At 41.8% G+C, this 16,413-nt stretch overlaps 2 protein-coding genes across 2 annotated transcripts in view; both read left to right on the top strand.

Moving 5' to 3' along the window:
- The window catches only part of LOC129829533 (ER membrane protein complex subunit 1-like), a 30,266-nt gene extending 25,731 nt beyond the window's left edge, over positions 1–4,535 (top strand). The window contains exons 19-22 of the mRNA XM_055891274.1: positions 1,472–1,682; positions 2,305–2,389; positions 2,537–2,666; positions 3,389–4,535. Of these exons, the coding sequence (XP_055747249.1) occupies positions 1,472–1,682; positions 2,305–2,389; positions 2,537–2,666; positions 3,389–3,568 (606 nt within the window). The 3' untranslated portion in view covers positions 3,569–4,535. The remainder of the gene's footprint in view (positions 1–1,471; positions 1,683–2,304; positions 2,390–2,536; positions 2,667–3,388) is intronic.
- Positions 4,536–4,979: 444 nt separating this feature from the next.
- ubr4 (ubiquitin protein ligase E3 component n-recognin 4) overlaps positions 4,980–16,413 on the top strand; it is a 133,026-nt gene continuing 121,592 nt past the window's right edge. Inside the window, exons 1-4 of the mRNA XM_055891302.1 lie at positions 4,980–5,154; positions 8,581–8,678; positions 9,167–9,270; positions 12,677–12,806. Of these exons, the coding sequence (XP_055747277.1) occupies positions 5,030–5,154; positions 8,581–8,678; positions 9,167–9,270; positions 12,677–12,806 (457 nt within the window). The 5' untranslated portion in view covers positions 4,980–5,029. The remainder of the gene's footprint in view (positions 5,155–8,580; positions 8,679–9,166; positions 9,271–12,676; positions 12,807–16,413) is intronic.

Genomic DNA, 16,413 nt, shown 5'->3' with positions numbered 1-16,413 from the left:
GGTGGTAGTAGCAACAGTGGTGGTGGTAGTAGTAGCAACAGTGGTGGTGGTAGTAGTAGCAACAGTGGTGGTGGTAGTAGTAGCAACAGTGGTGGTGGTAGTAGTAGCAACAGTGGTGGTGGTAGTAGTAGCAACAGTGGTGGTGGTAGTAGTAGCAACAGTGGTGGTGGTAGTAGTAGCAACAGTGGTGGTGGTAGTAGTAGCAACAGTGGTGGTGGTAGTAGTAGCAACAGTGGTGGTGGTAGTAGTAGCAACAGTGGTGGTGGTAGTAGTAGCAACAGTGGTGGTGGTAGTAGTAGCAACAGTTGTGGTGGTAGTAGTAGCAACAGTGGTGGTAGTAGTAGTAGTAGTAGTAGTGATGGTGGTAGTAGTAGTAGTAGTAGCAGTGGTGGTGGTAGTAGTAGCAACAGTGGTGGTGGTAGTAGTAGCAACAGTGGTGGTGGTAGTAGTAGCAACAGTGGTGGTGGTAGTAGTAGCAACAGTGGTGGTAGTAGTAGTAGCAACAGTGGTGGTGGTGGTGGTAGTAGTAGCAACAGTGGTGGTGGTGGTAGTAGCAACAGTGGTGGTGGTAGTAGTAGCAACAGTGGTGGTGGTAGTAGTAGCAACAGTGGTGGTGGTAGTAGTAGCAACAGTGGTGGTGGTAGTAGTAGCAACAGTGGTGGTGGTAGTAGTAGCAACAGTGGTGGTGGTAGTAGTAGCAACAGTGGTGGTGGTAGTAGTAGCAACAGTGGTGGTGGTAGTAGTAGCAACAGTGGTGGTGGTAGTAGTAGCAACAGTGGTGGTGGTAGTAGTAGCAACAGTGGTGGTGGTAGTAGTAGCTACAGTGGTGGTGGTGGTAGTAGTAGTAGTAGTAGTAGTAGCAACAGTGGTGGTAGTAGTAGTAGCAACAGTGGTGGTGGTAGTAGTAGCAACAGTGGTGGTAGTAGTAGCAACAGTGGTGGTGGTAGTAGTAGTAGCAGTGGTGGTAGTAGTAGTAGCAACAGTGGTGGTGGTAGTAGTAGCAACAGTGGTGGTGGTAGTAGTAGCAACAGTGGTGGTAGTAGTAGTAGTAGCAACAGTGGTGGTGGTAGTAGTAGCAACAGTGGTGGTGGTAGTAGTAGCAACAGTGGTGGTGGTAGTAGTAGTAGTAGCAACAGTAGTAGTAGTAGCAACAGTAGTAGTAGTAGTAGCAACAGTAGTAGTAGTAGTAGTAGTAGCAACAGTAGTAGTAGTAGTTGTAGCAACAGTAGTAGTAGTAGTAGTAGTAGCAACAGTAGTAGTAGTAGTAGTAGTAGCAACAGTAGTAGTAGTAGCAACAACCGTAGTAGCAGTAGTAGTTGTAGCACCAGTAGCAGTAGTTGCAGCAGTAATAGTAGTAGTTATGGTCACAAATGTTCCAAAGATGAGTTCTGTGGTGAGAAAAAGGTTAATGAACTGCTGCCTTTCAGCTACTGAGTAACCCTCACAATTTTCTCCCTCTCCCTCTCCACAGTATGAGTACTGGAACACCAAGTCCAGGCGTAATGAGTTCAGTGTGCTGGAGCTGTTTGAAGGGACAGAGCTGTATAACAGCACAGTGTTCAGTAGTCTGGACAGACCCCACCTGCCCCAGGTCCTACAGCAGACCTACATCTTCCCCTCTCCCATCACCACCATGGAGGCTACGCTCACTGAGAAGGGCATCACCTCCAGACATCTCCTGGGTCAGTATGGGAGGGAGGGGTGGATGGATGGATGGATGGATGGATGGATGGATGGATGGAGGGGTGGATGGATGGATGGAGGGGTGGATGGGTGGAGGGGTGTGTAGGAGAATGGATGGACGGGTGGGAGGATGGATGGATGGATGGAGGGGTGGATGGATGGATGGGTGGATGGATGGTTGGATGGAGGGGTGGATGGGTGGAGGGGTGTGTAGGAGAATGGATGGACGGGTGGGAGGATGGATGGATGGATGGATGGACGGGTGGGTGGGTGGGTGGGAGAATGGATGGAGGGGTGGGAGGATGGATGGACGGGTGAGTGGGAGGATGGATGGACGGGTGGGAGAATGGATGGATGGAGGGGTGGGAGGATGGATGGACGGGTAGGTGGGAGAATGGATGGATGGACGGGTGGGAGGATGGATGGACGGGTAGGTGGGAGAATGGATGGATGGACGGGTGGGAGGATGGATGGAGGGAAGAGTGGGTGGGCGGGAGATTGGGTGGGTGGGTGGATGGTTGGATGGATGGATGGATGGATGGAGGGAGGAGTGGGTCTTTCAGCACCATATCTATCTGTATCGTAACTCAATTTTTTTCTCTGGATATTTCTTTCTCAAAGTGGGGCTACCATCAGGAGCCATCTTGTCTCTCCCCAAGATGTTCCTGGATCCACGGAGACCAGAGGTTGTCACTGAACACAGCCGGTTAGTACCAACAACACGTACCCCATGTTCATTTGGCACCAAATGGAAGAAAATGAACTGAAACAGGGACGCTATCTAACCTTTTAGAGAGGAATATTGGTTCCTTGTCACTACATGAAAGTAATTTATTTTATCATTTATTTCCAGTGAGGAGAACCTTATACCCTATGCCCCAGAGATGCCCATCCGCACAGAGTGGTTCATCAACTACAATCAGACCGTAGCAAGAGTGAAAGGAATCTACACTGCCCCCTCTGGCCTGGAGTCCACATGTTTGGTGAGTCTATGGTCCATTACATTGGTTCCCAAACTGTTGGGCGTGCTAGGCATAGAATTTTTTTTTTTTTAAGGAACTCATTTGGGCTTTCAACTTACTTTTGAAAGTTTTAATAGTAGAATGCACAAGGGGGTTTTCGATGCCAGCTGCCCAGCAAAGGGCTATCCGTCATCAGCATCTAGCTCCGGGGAGCATTCCTCGAAGATGAGGCCATACTCCAAACTATTTAACAAAAATTACATATTGCATTCTATCTCTGTTCATTCAATTAAGACTGTACTCGATTGAACACGTATCATGTCAGTCATTGCAGACCTTAGAGAGCTATTTATAACTTGTCAGAAATGTCCAGATTGACTACTGTCAGCTAGCAAGGTTTTTTTTTAAAGCCATTTGATTTTGTTTTAAAGTTTTTAAGGTTTGGCGTGGGATGTTCCCCAATGATGTCAAGGGGGGCCTGAGTAAAATATATATAAAAAATAATAATAAATAATAGTTTTGGAACCACTGGTTTATTACACTGTTGTCAACTTCCTGCTGCATTTCCAAGACAGATATCAGCTGATGTAAGAAGGGCTATATAAATACATTTGATTTGATTTGATTTGACGGTACACTGACAATACAGATCAAATTGAGATTATATGAAGATACCACTATAATGTAGATCAAAATACTGAATATTTAACATGAAAATGTATATGTTTTTTTTTGTTACGCAGGTGGTTGCGTACGGTCTTGACATCTATCAAACCAGAGTGTACCCCTCCAAGCAGTTCGACGTGCTAAAAGATGACTACGATTACGTCCTGATCAGCAGTGTTCTGTTCGCGCTCTTCTTCGCCACCATGATTAGTAAACGTCTGGCACAGGTCAAACTGCTCAACCGGGCCTGGCGGTAAAAGAGTCAACTTAAACCTTTTTCAATTCTGACCTCCCCATTGCTGCGTGGATGAACCCGGACGATGGAGGTGGACGAACCGAAGCCCGTTTGACAATATCGGCTTAAAATCACCCCAATGTGTCAATTGATGGGGGGGGGGGTTTGTCGTCTTTCTTTTTCAAGGAAGAAGTTCATTTCGATTTTCCTGTCTTTTTTTTTGTGTGTGTGTGTATAATTTATTTTGTAACACTTTACATTGAGGCAGCCTTTTAAGGGTAGTTATGTCATTGCTAATAACAAGTACTTAACTAAACGACTGATACATCCTTTACAATCTTCCTTAATAAAGGATAGCGGAATGTAAAGTGCTTTTCATGATCACACTATATGAAATTATATTGTTCTTTCACCACAAACGAAGAGCAGTCCGTGGTCACTTGGTGCATCTCAGAGCAAGTGTTCTTTATACTGAAGCTCTGAAACATTGTTTAGCTGTGAATGATTAGTAAATAGTCTAAAGATTAAGCCTAATTTTAAGATGACTAAATGTGGTAGAAATGAGTCAAGAGATTTTGCTGATTTACTGTTGTTTTAATTGGGTTTTAAATGGTTTCCATAGATCTTTTTTTACATTTTTTATGTTGGTCAAGATGGTTTTGTTATTCATTTTTGTTAGAAGGAACTGTGGCGTGTACTGAAGTGTTTGTCTTTGGGATCGACTGCCTCTGAGGCTAGCACTGTTGGTCTTTCTTTGATGCACTGGAAGTTTTGTGTTCACATGATTTATCTTTAACTAATATCCCCCCCCCAATGGGTTTTGTGTAAATTATAGTTTATGTACAGTATATTTATGTCTTAAAAGCTTTTGATTATTATGCCACTCCAGGGTAATCATTTTTCCTATTGGGGTGACTGAACAACTCTGCTTGTGCAACACATTTTCACCAAAACGCCAATACCCTAAATAAAATGATTATTACTATTTATTAAAGTCTGTTTTCCATTTTCAGCGGTTTACATAGTATGCCTACTAATGATCTTTGGTTGTGCTGTAATAGCAACTATTTTCTATCCTTTCTACACCTATGTACATAATTTACCTTACTAGTTTAATGTAGCAGTTTATTATAGCCCTTAAAGTGCTTCTTAGATTTATAATATTTATGTCAACACTTCCTGTTATTTTGTATCCCTTTGGTTTCCACTAGTTGCCACGAAGTCAAATTTGAATATAGTAACAATTCATGAAAACAACCATTTGCTTTTTGGTCTGAATTTAGGGTTAGAGTTAGGCATAAGGTTGGTAGTGTCGTAAGGTTTTAGGTTAGGGGTTGGTTTAAAATCAACATTTGATAAGAGAAATTGAAGAAATAGGCGGGGGTTATGACTTTGTGGCTGTGATAACTAGTGACGACCTCTTCCCTTTCAAGGGAGGTTGTAGGAGAAAGAATCGCTCGCTTGTCTAGTACGGAATCTCAAGATGGCGTCGAGTGGAGGAGATGGAGAACCGGACTGGGCTGCTGATGTACGGCCGCTTTTATCCGCTTCGTACACAGCTTTTGAAACGAAAGAGCTACCTCAGCTTATAGGATCCATAATAAACAGGTGAATATCGTCCCTGTCTGCGAATTGCAGTGCTCTGTTGACAAGAAAGGGCTGTATATAACAGCTAGCTAGCATGCTAACTTGGTTAGCTTCTTCACTCAGCTGGTTTGCATAGTGTTAGCATAGCTTGCTAGCTACAGTAGCTATGCCTAGAAGGAATCTGCTTCATCATCAGGCCGAATAGGGTGTGTAGCGTTACGTGCTAGCAATGTTAGCTAGCTAGGTAAAACAACCCTGACATTATATACTGCAGCTTACGTTGAAGTAAACATTATTGTAAAATCATAAATTCTGAAGCGTTTGTCGTATTTGCATGATAATACAACCAGTTTTAAAGGCGAACATTGTTACTTAGCTAGCTTGTTAAATTGAGGCTTTAGTTAGCCACAGCTAACGAGCTAGCCAGCATTTCTAGCCTCATAAGAATCGAAAACGAAAGCTTAGCCTGTGGTTCTTTTTACTTGACGGTAAATTGTTTATTATGTTGCTGATGCCATTATTGTTCTTGAATGTTTTAGATAATAGTTATATATATATGTCAACATCACGAGCGGACAGCTGTTGACGTGATCGTTTCAAATGTCATTTGATGTGGGGCTAGTGTTAAGTAAGTTAGCTAACGTTAGCTAAGTATTCAAGATCAACATTTGACTTTGCACTCCCCGATCCGTTCGAGTTGGGTAACGTTAGCACAACGGGCTTTCAACAGCTAACTTAAACAATCTGGTACATTTCCTGCCGTTCAATCAACGATCGCTTCATTTATTGATACCCATTGATTTTTGAAGAATATAGTTGCTCTAAACTCAGGCATTTGTAAGCTATCTCGACCGTATTATAACCCAAATAATGATAGGCCTAGCAAGGTTGTATGCTTTGTTGTCATTTGAGTACAATGTTTTTATAGCTTCAAATTAGTATCATCATTTCAGAATGTCATGGACTGTCAGACCTTCCATCCAGAGATGTCTGAATTTGAGTTATTTCTCCAGCCAACTCCCTGAGCTGAGGTGGTGGAGCTGCTGTTGCACATATTTGTTCTAGCCCAACACTAGCAGAACTGATAAAACTAATCATCAAGTCTTTGGTTAGTTGAATCAGATGTACTTTGCTGACAGGTGTATAAAATCGAGCACACAGCCATACAATCTCCATAGACAAACATTGGCAGTTGAATGGCCTTACTGAAGAGCTCAGTGACTTTCAACTTGGCACGCCATAAGATGCCATTTTTCCAACAAGTCAGTTAGTTACATTTTTGACCTGCTAGAGCTGCCCAGGTCAATTGTGTGTGCTGTTATTGTGAAGTGGAAACGTCTAGAAGCAACAACGGCAAAGTGGAAGACCACACAAGCTCACAGAAAGGGACCGCTGAAGCGCGTAGTACATAAAAAAATGCGTCTGTCCTCGGTTGCAACACTGACTACCGAGCGCCAAACTGCCTCTGGAAGCAACGTCAGCACAATAACTTTTCGTCGGGAGCTTCCTGAAATGGGTTTCCATGGCCGAGCAGTCGCACACAATCCTAAAATCACCATGTGCAATGCCAAGCGTCTGCTGGAGTGGTGTCAAGCTCGCCGCCATTGAATAACGCTTCACCGTCTGGCAGTCCAACAGACAACTCCGGGTTTGGTGGATGCCAGGAGAACGCTACCTGCCCGAATGCATAGAGCCAACTGTAAAGTTTGGTGGAGGAGGAATAATGGTCTGGGGCTGTTTTTCATGTTTCGGTCTAGGCCCCTTAGTTCCAGTGAGGGGAAATCTTAACGCTACAACATACAATGACAATCTAGATGATTCTGTGCTTCCAACTTTGTGGCAACAGTTTGGGCAAGGCCCTTTCTTGTTTCAGCATGACAATGCCCCCGTGCACAAAGAGAGGTCCATACAGAAATGGTTTGTCGATCGGTGTGGAAGAACTTGACTGGCCTACACAGAGCACTGAACTCAACTTCATCGAACACCTTTTGGATGAATTGGAACGCCGACTGCGAGCCAGGCCTAATCGCCCAACACCAGTGCCCGACCTCACTGATGCTCTTGTGGCTGAATGGAACCAAATCCCCCGCAGCAATGTTACAACATCTAGTGGAAAGCCTTCCCAGAATAATGGAGGCTGTTATAGCAGCAAAGGAGGGACCAACTCCATATTAATGCCCATGATTTTGGAATTAGATGTTGGACGAGCAGGTGTCGACATACTTTTGGTCATGTTGTGTATGTACAACAGCAGCTCTGCCACAACTCAGCTCAGGGGCTGGAGAAATATAACCACTCAATTTCATCTCTGGATGCAAGGACTGACAGACAGTCCATGATATGATACTTTTGAACAAAATTTGAAGCTATAATAACATTGTACTCCAGCGACGACAACAAAATACAATCAGATATGTGAATCCTTTGGTTGGTGGTCCCCCAGGACTGTAAACCACAACATGTACTGTCCTAGAAAAATAAATTCTCAGGGCTTGACATGCAGGGCCGCCTGCTGTCTTGAGGAGGTTTTGGAAGCTCTCCCGGCCTGTCGATCATCCCCGTCAATGTCCCAGTGAAATGTGTTTTTATTGTAATAATGCTATTTTTCATCTAGACTATATAATTGATAAAAAAAAATAAAAAAATATTCCTAAAGCTGTTTATTCGTTATGTTGATTTTATTTATCACACATGTAGCCTATAGATAGTCTGTCGGGCAGAGAGAGTTTGCAGCTCTCAAACAGCTGGTTGTTGCTTGGAGCAGTTTACAGAAGATGAAACATCTTGCCTGCCACTACCGCTTATGCAAGTTATATCAACCAGTAAATGCTAAGGCAAGAATGGGTATGCAACCCAGCTATTTTAAAACGTTTTTAAAGTCTTGGTTGAATATTTGCTGCTATACCACAATTCAGTCATCATGGAATAGCCTACCTTGAAAATCAGACATTTTTTCTCTAGGCTCTTTGGTCCTTGAAAAGTAATTGAAGTTATGTTAAACAATTTATGATGAGCACAACCATAGCGAGTTGTTGGCTTCAACTTGGTTTTCCATACAACTGCCAGGTCGCAGTTGCAAATGAGAACTTGTTCTCAACTAGCCTAACCTGGTGAAATAAATAAAAATATATATAAAGCGTTCCTTTTTTGTTTTTAGTTTTTTTTTCGCTTTCTCATTTTAAAACATGATACAATAACTAAACTCTTCAACCTCAGCTGGAGAGACTGTTAAGCTACACGGACTGACTTCATTAGTGTGTTTCTGTCAGGAACATACTGTCTATTTAGTCAGGCAATAAGGCCCACATTATTCAGACATATTTTAGAATGAAATAATGTGATTTGATAATGCCTATATATATATGTCTCTACTTGTCTTGAACTGTAGTTTTAAAATTCATTTATTATGTATTTTGTAAATGACCCTCATTTCCCATGTCATTGCAGTGAATCTGAGATCCTACACCATGATAAACAGTATGAGCCGTTCTACTCGTCCTTCGTGGCGCTCTCTGCTCATTACATCACCACAGTCTGTGGACAAAGTATGTTCCAACGACCCAATATCTACCCATTTTAACTACTTCCTCATTATCTACCATCTTTTTAAAAACTACTACTACTTTGTAAATGTCTTATTTTTTTGTGAGTAGAGATTTTTTTGTTGTTGATAGTAACACAAATACAGTAGCCTAATTCTGTTTGCAGGCCTGTTTATAGTTAAATAAATGTTTAAATTTGTTTTGTTTTTTTAAATTTGCAAATTAGTAATTCGAAGTCCACACATGCATGTTGTCTCTCTGCTTCTCTTTGCCTAGTTACTGTAGTGTTATTTCCTGTTCTTCGTGGCCTTGTAGTATATCACAGTTGTAAATGAGAACTTGTTCTCAACTAGCCTACCTGGTTAAATAAAGGTAAAATATATAAATGTACATTACAATTTTATACTAATATTTAGTGCAGAGGGTTTTGTACATTTTGATCATGAGGCAGTTCATATCTGTCCTCTTCTGCCTCTGTTCTCTCCCTCTAGTCCCCAGAAACCAGTTGCTGTCAGTAGCAGCAGCATGTAAAGTATTGATTGAGTTCTCGCTGCTGCGGCTGGAGAACCCTGACGAAGCATGCGCAGTCTCACAGGTGAGAGAAGTACATCCTCGCTGTCCTCAAAGCCTGGTCCCAGATCTGTTTTGGGCTGTTTTTCCACCTCTTTATAAACATTGTCACACCACTGTTGGTGAAGACCCCGCGAACAGATCTGGGATCAGGCAGGCTATCCGTCCTGCACTGTGTTTATCCAAACATGCCCTGTGTATTTTATCCAGTCTGGTTTTTCTACAGACAGGCAGCAGGGATGGGATTTTTTCCCTGATTAATCTGGAATTCCTCCATTCTCAGTGCCTTCAAAGTATTCACACCCCTTGACTTTTTTCACGTTTTGTTATTACAGCCTGAATGTACATTTAATTATATTGAGATTGTCACTGATCTACACACAATACCCCATAATGTCAAAATGTTTTTGAAATGTTTACAAATTCATACATTTAAAGCTGAGAATGTCTCTAGTCAATAAGTATTCAACCCCTTTGTTATAGCAGGGTAGCCTAGTGGTTAGAGCGTTGGACTAGTAACTGAAAGGCTGCAAGTTCAAATGACAGAGCTGACAAGGTATAAATCTGTCGTTCTGCCCCTGAACTAGGCAGTTAACTCACTGTTCCTAGGCTGTCATTGAAAATAAGAATTTGTTCTTAACTGACTTGCCTAGTTAAATAAAGGTAAAAAAAAAAAAAAAAATGGCAAGCCTAGAAAAGTTCAGGAGTAAAAATGTGCTTCATAGTCACATAAGTTGCGTGAACTCACTCTGTGTGGAATAATAGTGTTTAACGTGATTTTTAAATGACTACCCTGTCTCTGTACACCTCACATACAATTATCTGTACGGTCCTTCAGTCGAAGCAGTGAATTTCAAACATAGATTCAACCACAAAGACCATAGAGGTTTTTCCAATGCCTCGCAAAGAAGGGCACCTATTGGTAGATGGATAATATATATATATTTTTAAAATCAGACATTGAATATTCCTTTGAGTATGGTGAAGTTATTAATTACTCTTTGGATGGTGGATCAATACCAGGCCCTAAAATGTATTTTTTGGTCCACCAGCCACTATGTCAAGTAGATATAATATTATTATTCTGGACTCAGATAATTTTTTGTTTAAAATTAAACCATCAAAACACAAAAAGGGATGAGCTTTGTAGTGTTTCTAAAACAATAAATATATACTGTGCCTTCGGAAAGTATTCAGACCCCTTGACTTTTTCCACAGATTTTGTTACGTTACAGCCTTATTCTAAAGTAAGATAATAATAAAAAAATACTCAACAATCTACACACACATAATGACAAAGCGAAAGCAGGTTTTTGGAAATGTTTGCAAATGTGTATATACTGTATACTTTACATAAGTTTTCAGACCCTTTACTCAGTACTTTGTTGAAGCACCTTTGACAGTGATTACAGCCTCGAGTCTTCTTGGGTATGACGCTACAAACTTGGCACACCTGTATTTGGGGAGTTTCTCCCATTCTTCTCTGCAGATCCTCTCAAGCTCTGTCAGGTTGGTTGGGGAGCGTCGATGCACAGCTATTTTCAGGTCTCTCCAGAGATGTTCGACCGGGTTCAAGTCCGGGTTTTGGCTGGGCCACTCAAGGACATTCAGAGACTTGTGCCGAAGCCACTCCTACATTGTCTTGGCTGTGTGATTAGGGTCGTTGTTCTGTTGGAAGGTGAACCTTTGCCCAAGTCTGAGGTCTTGAGCGCTCTGGAGCAGGTTTTCATCAAGGATCTCTCTGTACTTTGCTCTGTTCACATTTCCCGTGTTCCTGACTATTCTCCCAGTCCCTTCTGCTGAAAAACATCCCCACAGCATGATGCTGCCACCACCATGCTTCACCGTAGGGATGGTGCCAAGTTTCCTCCAGATGTGATGCTTGGCATTCAGGCCAAGGAGTTCAATATTGGTTTCATTAGACCAGAGGATCTTGTTTCTCATGGTCAGAGTCTTTAGGTGCTTTTTGGAAAATCCAAGCGGGCTGTCATGTGTCTTTTTACTGAGGAGTGGCTTCCGTCTGGCCACTCTACCATAAAGGCCTGTTTGGTGGAGTGCTGCAGAGATGGTTGTCCTTCTGGAAGGTTCTCCCATCTCCACAGAGGAACTCTGGAGCTCTGTCAGTGACCATTGGGTTCTTGGTCAGCTCCCTGACCAAGGCCCTTATCCCTCGATTGCTCAGTTTGGCCGGACGGCCAGCTCTAGGAAGAGTCTTGATGGTTACAAACTTAATTTAAGAATCATGGAGCCCATTGTGTTCTCGGGTCTCTACAGACAATTCCTTCGACCTCATGGCTTGGTTTTTGCTTTGACATGCACTGTCAACCTTTATATAGACAGGTGTGTGCTTTCCCAAATTATGTCCAATCAATTGAATTTATCACAGGTGGACTCCAATCAAGTTGTAGAAACATCTCAAGGATGATCAATGGAAACAGGATGCACCGGTGCTCAATTTCGAGTCTCATAGCAAAGGGTCTGTTTTTATAAATTAGCACAAAAAAAATCTAAAAACCTGTTCTCGCTTTGTCATTATGGGGTATTGTGTGTAGATTGATGAGGAAAATGTTTTTTATTTAATACATTTTAGAATAAAACTGTAACGTAGGGACGTGTTCTGGATACTTTCCGAATGCACTGTATTTTCAAGCATGGTGGTGGCTGCATCATGTTATGGGTATGCTTGTCATCTGCAAGTATATTTATTTATTTTTTATTTTTTTTAGGCATAAAAATAAACGTAATGGAGCAAAGCACAGGCAAAATCCTAGTGGTTAACCTGGTTCAGTCTGCTTTCCAACAGACACAGAGACAAATTCACCTTTTCAGCAGGGCAATAACCTAAAACACAAGGCCAAATATACACAGGAGTTGCTTACCAAGACGACATTGAATGTTCCTCAGTGGCCGTGTTACAGTTTTGACATCAATCGGCTTGAAAACCTACGCCATAACTTAAAATTGGCGGTCTAGCAAGGATCAACAACCAACTTGAAAGAGCTTGACACTTTTTTTTATTTTTATTTTTTTTAAGCGTAATGGGAAAATATTGTGTGATCCAGGTGTGTAAACGTCATAGAGATTTACCCAGAAAGACACAACTGTAATGCCAAAGGTGATTCTAACATGTATTGACTCAGGGGGTTCAATACTTAGTGTTTTGATTATTCAAGTAATACAAAATCAAATAGACATTTCTTCCACTTTGACATTTTAGATTATTCTGTATAGATCGTTTACACAAAAAAAAAAAATCTATTTTAATCCCACTTTCTAACATATTAAAATGTATGAAGAAAGTCAACAGTTGTGAATACTTTATGAAGGCAATGTAAATAATTGAAACTCAACTAATTCCTTTGCCAAAATCTTGATGTTCTTATTTTGTCCTGGTGACTTTCCTCTTCTTTTCTCCTCTCTCTTCTCTTCAGAAACACCTGATCCTCTTGATAAAGGGGTTGTGTACCGGCTGCAGCCGCCTGGACAGAACAGAGATCATCACCTTCACAGCCATGATGAAGTCGGCCAAACTTCCCCAGACCGTCAAGACACTCTCCGACGGTGAGTCCGCTGTTTTTGCTGAGATACCATCTCACTGTATCAACGTTTTTTAAAGTAGACTCAGTAGATATGTATCAGATCATTCTACGTTGTTGGAGTATGTAAAATTTTGCCTTTACAACAGTTAGGGTAACAAAGTTTGTAAAAAAAAAAAACAATGGCTCCGTCTACAAGCCTACTTGTTGCTTAGTTGTTCCCCATGATGAAATTGGGGAGGGAACTGTGGGTCGACCCTCTGTCCGTCCGTTCATACGTTAGTCATCTCACACAGCACAGAGATTTTTGCAATTCGTTCCAGTCATTGGCAGCAGAGAACTGGAAGGACAGGCGGCCAATGGAAGTGTTTGGCTTTGGGGATGACCAGTGAGATATACTTGCTGAAGCGCGTGCTACTTGTGGGTGTTATAGTGAGCTGAGATAAGCCGGGGCTTTACCTAGCCAAGACTTATAGATGACCTGGAGCCAGTGGGTTTTGCGACGAATATGAAGTGAGGGCCAGCCAACGAGAGCATACAAGTCGCAGTGGTGGGTAGTATATGGGCCTTTGGTGACAAAATGGATGGCACTGTGATAGACTGCATCCAATTTGCTGAGTAGAGTGTTGGAGGCTATTTTGTAAATGACATTGCCGAAGTCAAGGATCGGTAGGATAGTCAGTTTTACGAGGGTGTGTTTGGCAGCATGAGTGAAGGCGGCTATGTTGCGAAATAGTACGCCGATTCTAGATGTAATTTTGGATTGGAGATGCTTAATGTGAGTCTGGAAGGAGAGTTTACAGTCTAGCCGGACACCTAGGTATTTGTAGTTGTCCACATATTCTAAGTCAGAACCGTCCAGAGTAGGGATGACAGTTGGGCGGGCGGGTGCGGGCAGCAATCGGTTGAAATGCATGCATTTAGTTTTGCTTGCTTTTAAGAGCAGTTGGTGGCCACGGAAGGAGAGTTGTATGGCATTGAAGCTTGTTTGGAGGTTAGTTAACACAGTGTCCAAAGAAGGGCCAGAGGTATACAGAATGGTGTTGTCTGCGTAGAGGTGGATCAGGGAATCGCATGCAGCAAGAGCGACATCGTTGGTATATACAGAGACGAGAGTCGGCCCAAGAATTGAACCCTGTGGTACCCCCATAGAGACTGCCAGAGGTCCGGACAACAGGCCCCCAGATTTGACACACTGAACTCTATCTGCGAAGTAGTTGGTGAACCAGGCGAGGCAGTCATTTGAGAAACCAAGGCTATTGAGTCTGCCGATAAGAATACGGTGATTGACAGAGTCAAAAGCCTTGGCCAGGTCGATGAAGACGGCTGCACAGTATTGTTTCCTATCGATGGCGGTTATGATATCGTTTAGGACCTTGAGCGTGGCTGAGGTGCACCCATGACCAGCTTGGAAACCAGATTGCATAGCGGAGAAGGTACGGTTGGTTTCGAAATGGTCGGTGATTTGTTTGTTAACTCGGCTTTCAAAGATTTTAGAACGGCAGGGCAGGATGGATATAGGCCTATAACAGTTTGGGTCTACAGTGTCTCCCCCTTTGAAGAGGGGAATGACCGCGGCAGCTTTCCAGTCTTTTAGGGATCGAAAGAGAGGTTGAACAGGCTAGTAATAAGGGGGTTGCAAAAATTTCGGAGGATAATTTTAGAAAGAGAGGGTCCAGATTGTCTAGCCCAGCTGATTTGTAGGGATCCAGATTTTGCAGCTCTTTCTGAACATTAGCTGTCTGGATTTTGAGCTGAAGCGAGAGAAAATCAACTCCCATGTTGGTGTGAGATGTTGGCCATTCACGTCTCATATGTTGCTCCACTAACATATTATATCACGATACGTTAATACATACTGTGTTCAGTCTAATTGCCAAACGTATCCACGGATGTAAACGCATGTTAAGTCCAATGGGACAAAAAGGCTAATTCGCTAGCTAGTCATGTAGCTTTTACATTTTAGTTTTTCCGTTTTATTTTTTATTTTTTAATGTTTAATTAGCTGGATGAATACCATTTATACTTCCTAGCTTAGATTTGGGAAGTTAAACGTTTTCTGAATCTAGTCATCCTTTATATCTGCGTTGTCGTTGAGATGACTGGTAGTAGGTTAAGTGGATGCCCGGGATAGCGGCGAGACCTCTTGGTTAGATAATGCTTTCCAGGACAGATGTGGCAGTAAACAGGCAGCAACAAGCTATAGGAGATGAGTAAATAAATGGGGATATTGAGTTTTAAGTAAAAAATATATATAAAAAAATATGCTTCATAGTAAAATCTACTATTCATGTCCATTTGCTCATCATTGCTCCAGTGTCTCAGACCCTATTCTGTTGCCAGCAACATTGCCTAAAAACAATTGGTCAGTTTATCAAGGCTTTTGGGGAAATCCCAGACCTATGCTGAAACATTGTTACCATTGTGGGTGGCAAGCTGACTGCTTAGGGAGACTAGTTTCTGATTGAAAGCATGGGGATGAAATAACTGATCGCTGCTCAGTTTAGTTTCCTGTCACTAATCACGTTTTCATCCACTGTTTTTAGCCGGGAAGTTTCTGGTAAAAATATGTATAAATGCCAACAGATAATTTGTTTGCTTGACACGTGGGATCTTTTTTTGTTGTTTAAATTTGAATTATGTGAAATGATAAGAGTTTAAAATCTGTGTTCACATTTTCAATTCGGTACATGAAAACGTAAGCTTTTGCGTGCACTACGTTACCACGCACTAATTTAGATCTGCAACAAGTCCATTTGGTAGAAACACACCACCGGTGTGAAAAAATGCCTTTGTTTATTTTAGAATATTTACATGAATCTGTTTTCAATTGGATGGAAACCTAGCTATTGTTGTATAGTATGAAACCAATCCCACGCGCTAGTGGTCTAGCTCTTATCAGTCTATGAACCCTGTATATTTAGGACCCTCTAACTTCTGCTCTGCGGAGAACCCAGACGGTATCACGTAATCCAGACATTTAAAACGGAAATCGACAATTTTCTAAAATGTATTGAACTTGTTAGAAAATGCATTCTTTTGCCCAAGTTAATCACAATACATCAATGCAGCTTTCTGAAACGGCACAGGAATGTTCCTGTCTGTGTGTGAGGTGCGCGCGTGTGTCTACAGTTTGTGTAGCCATTAGCTAAAATGCTTATTAAATAACCACCTTCTTGTACAGATGGAAAGGCTTTTCCAAAAAATCTTTTCAATTAAATGTTAAAGCCCCCATGCAGTCTTTGTCATTTTTATTTTTTAAATCACTGTCTATCGCTCAGTCTGATCGTGTGGGCGTTAGGAAACAAATGAAGATATTTTCATACACAGCTCTGATTGGCTGGTTTGGATGGTCTAGAGCCATTACCCAGATGAATAGTCATTGGTCTATTGTAATCAGATCACATTGTGACATGATGTGGGCCAAAAGTTCCATCCCACCTGAACAGGTTGAAATTCCCTATTTTAGTTTTTCTATTAATCTTTTTTTATTTTTTATTTTATTAGGTTATTTTTTATTTCTTTTTCTTCAAACAGCTATTACACAAAAAAGGCAACTGTGAAAATGTAGTTATTTTGATCTCGAAGTGTGTAAATATAGAATAAGGTAATCACATCATTAACTGCACTGC

This window comes from Salvelinus fontinalis, chromosome 31 (assembly GCF_029448725.1).
Source record: "Salvelinus fontinalis isolate EN_2023a chromosome 31, ASM2944872v1, whole genome shotgun sequence".
Classification (NCBI taxonomy): Eukaryota; Metazoa; Chordata; class Actinopteri; order Salmoniformes; family Salmonidae; genus Salvelinus; species Salvelinus fontinalis.
The sequence above is the reverse complement of the archived record's forward strand: the minus strand, read 5'-3'. Positions and strand labels throughout refer to the sequence as shown.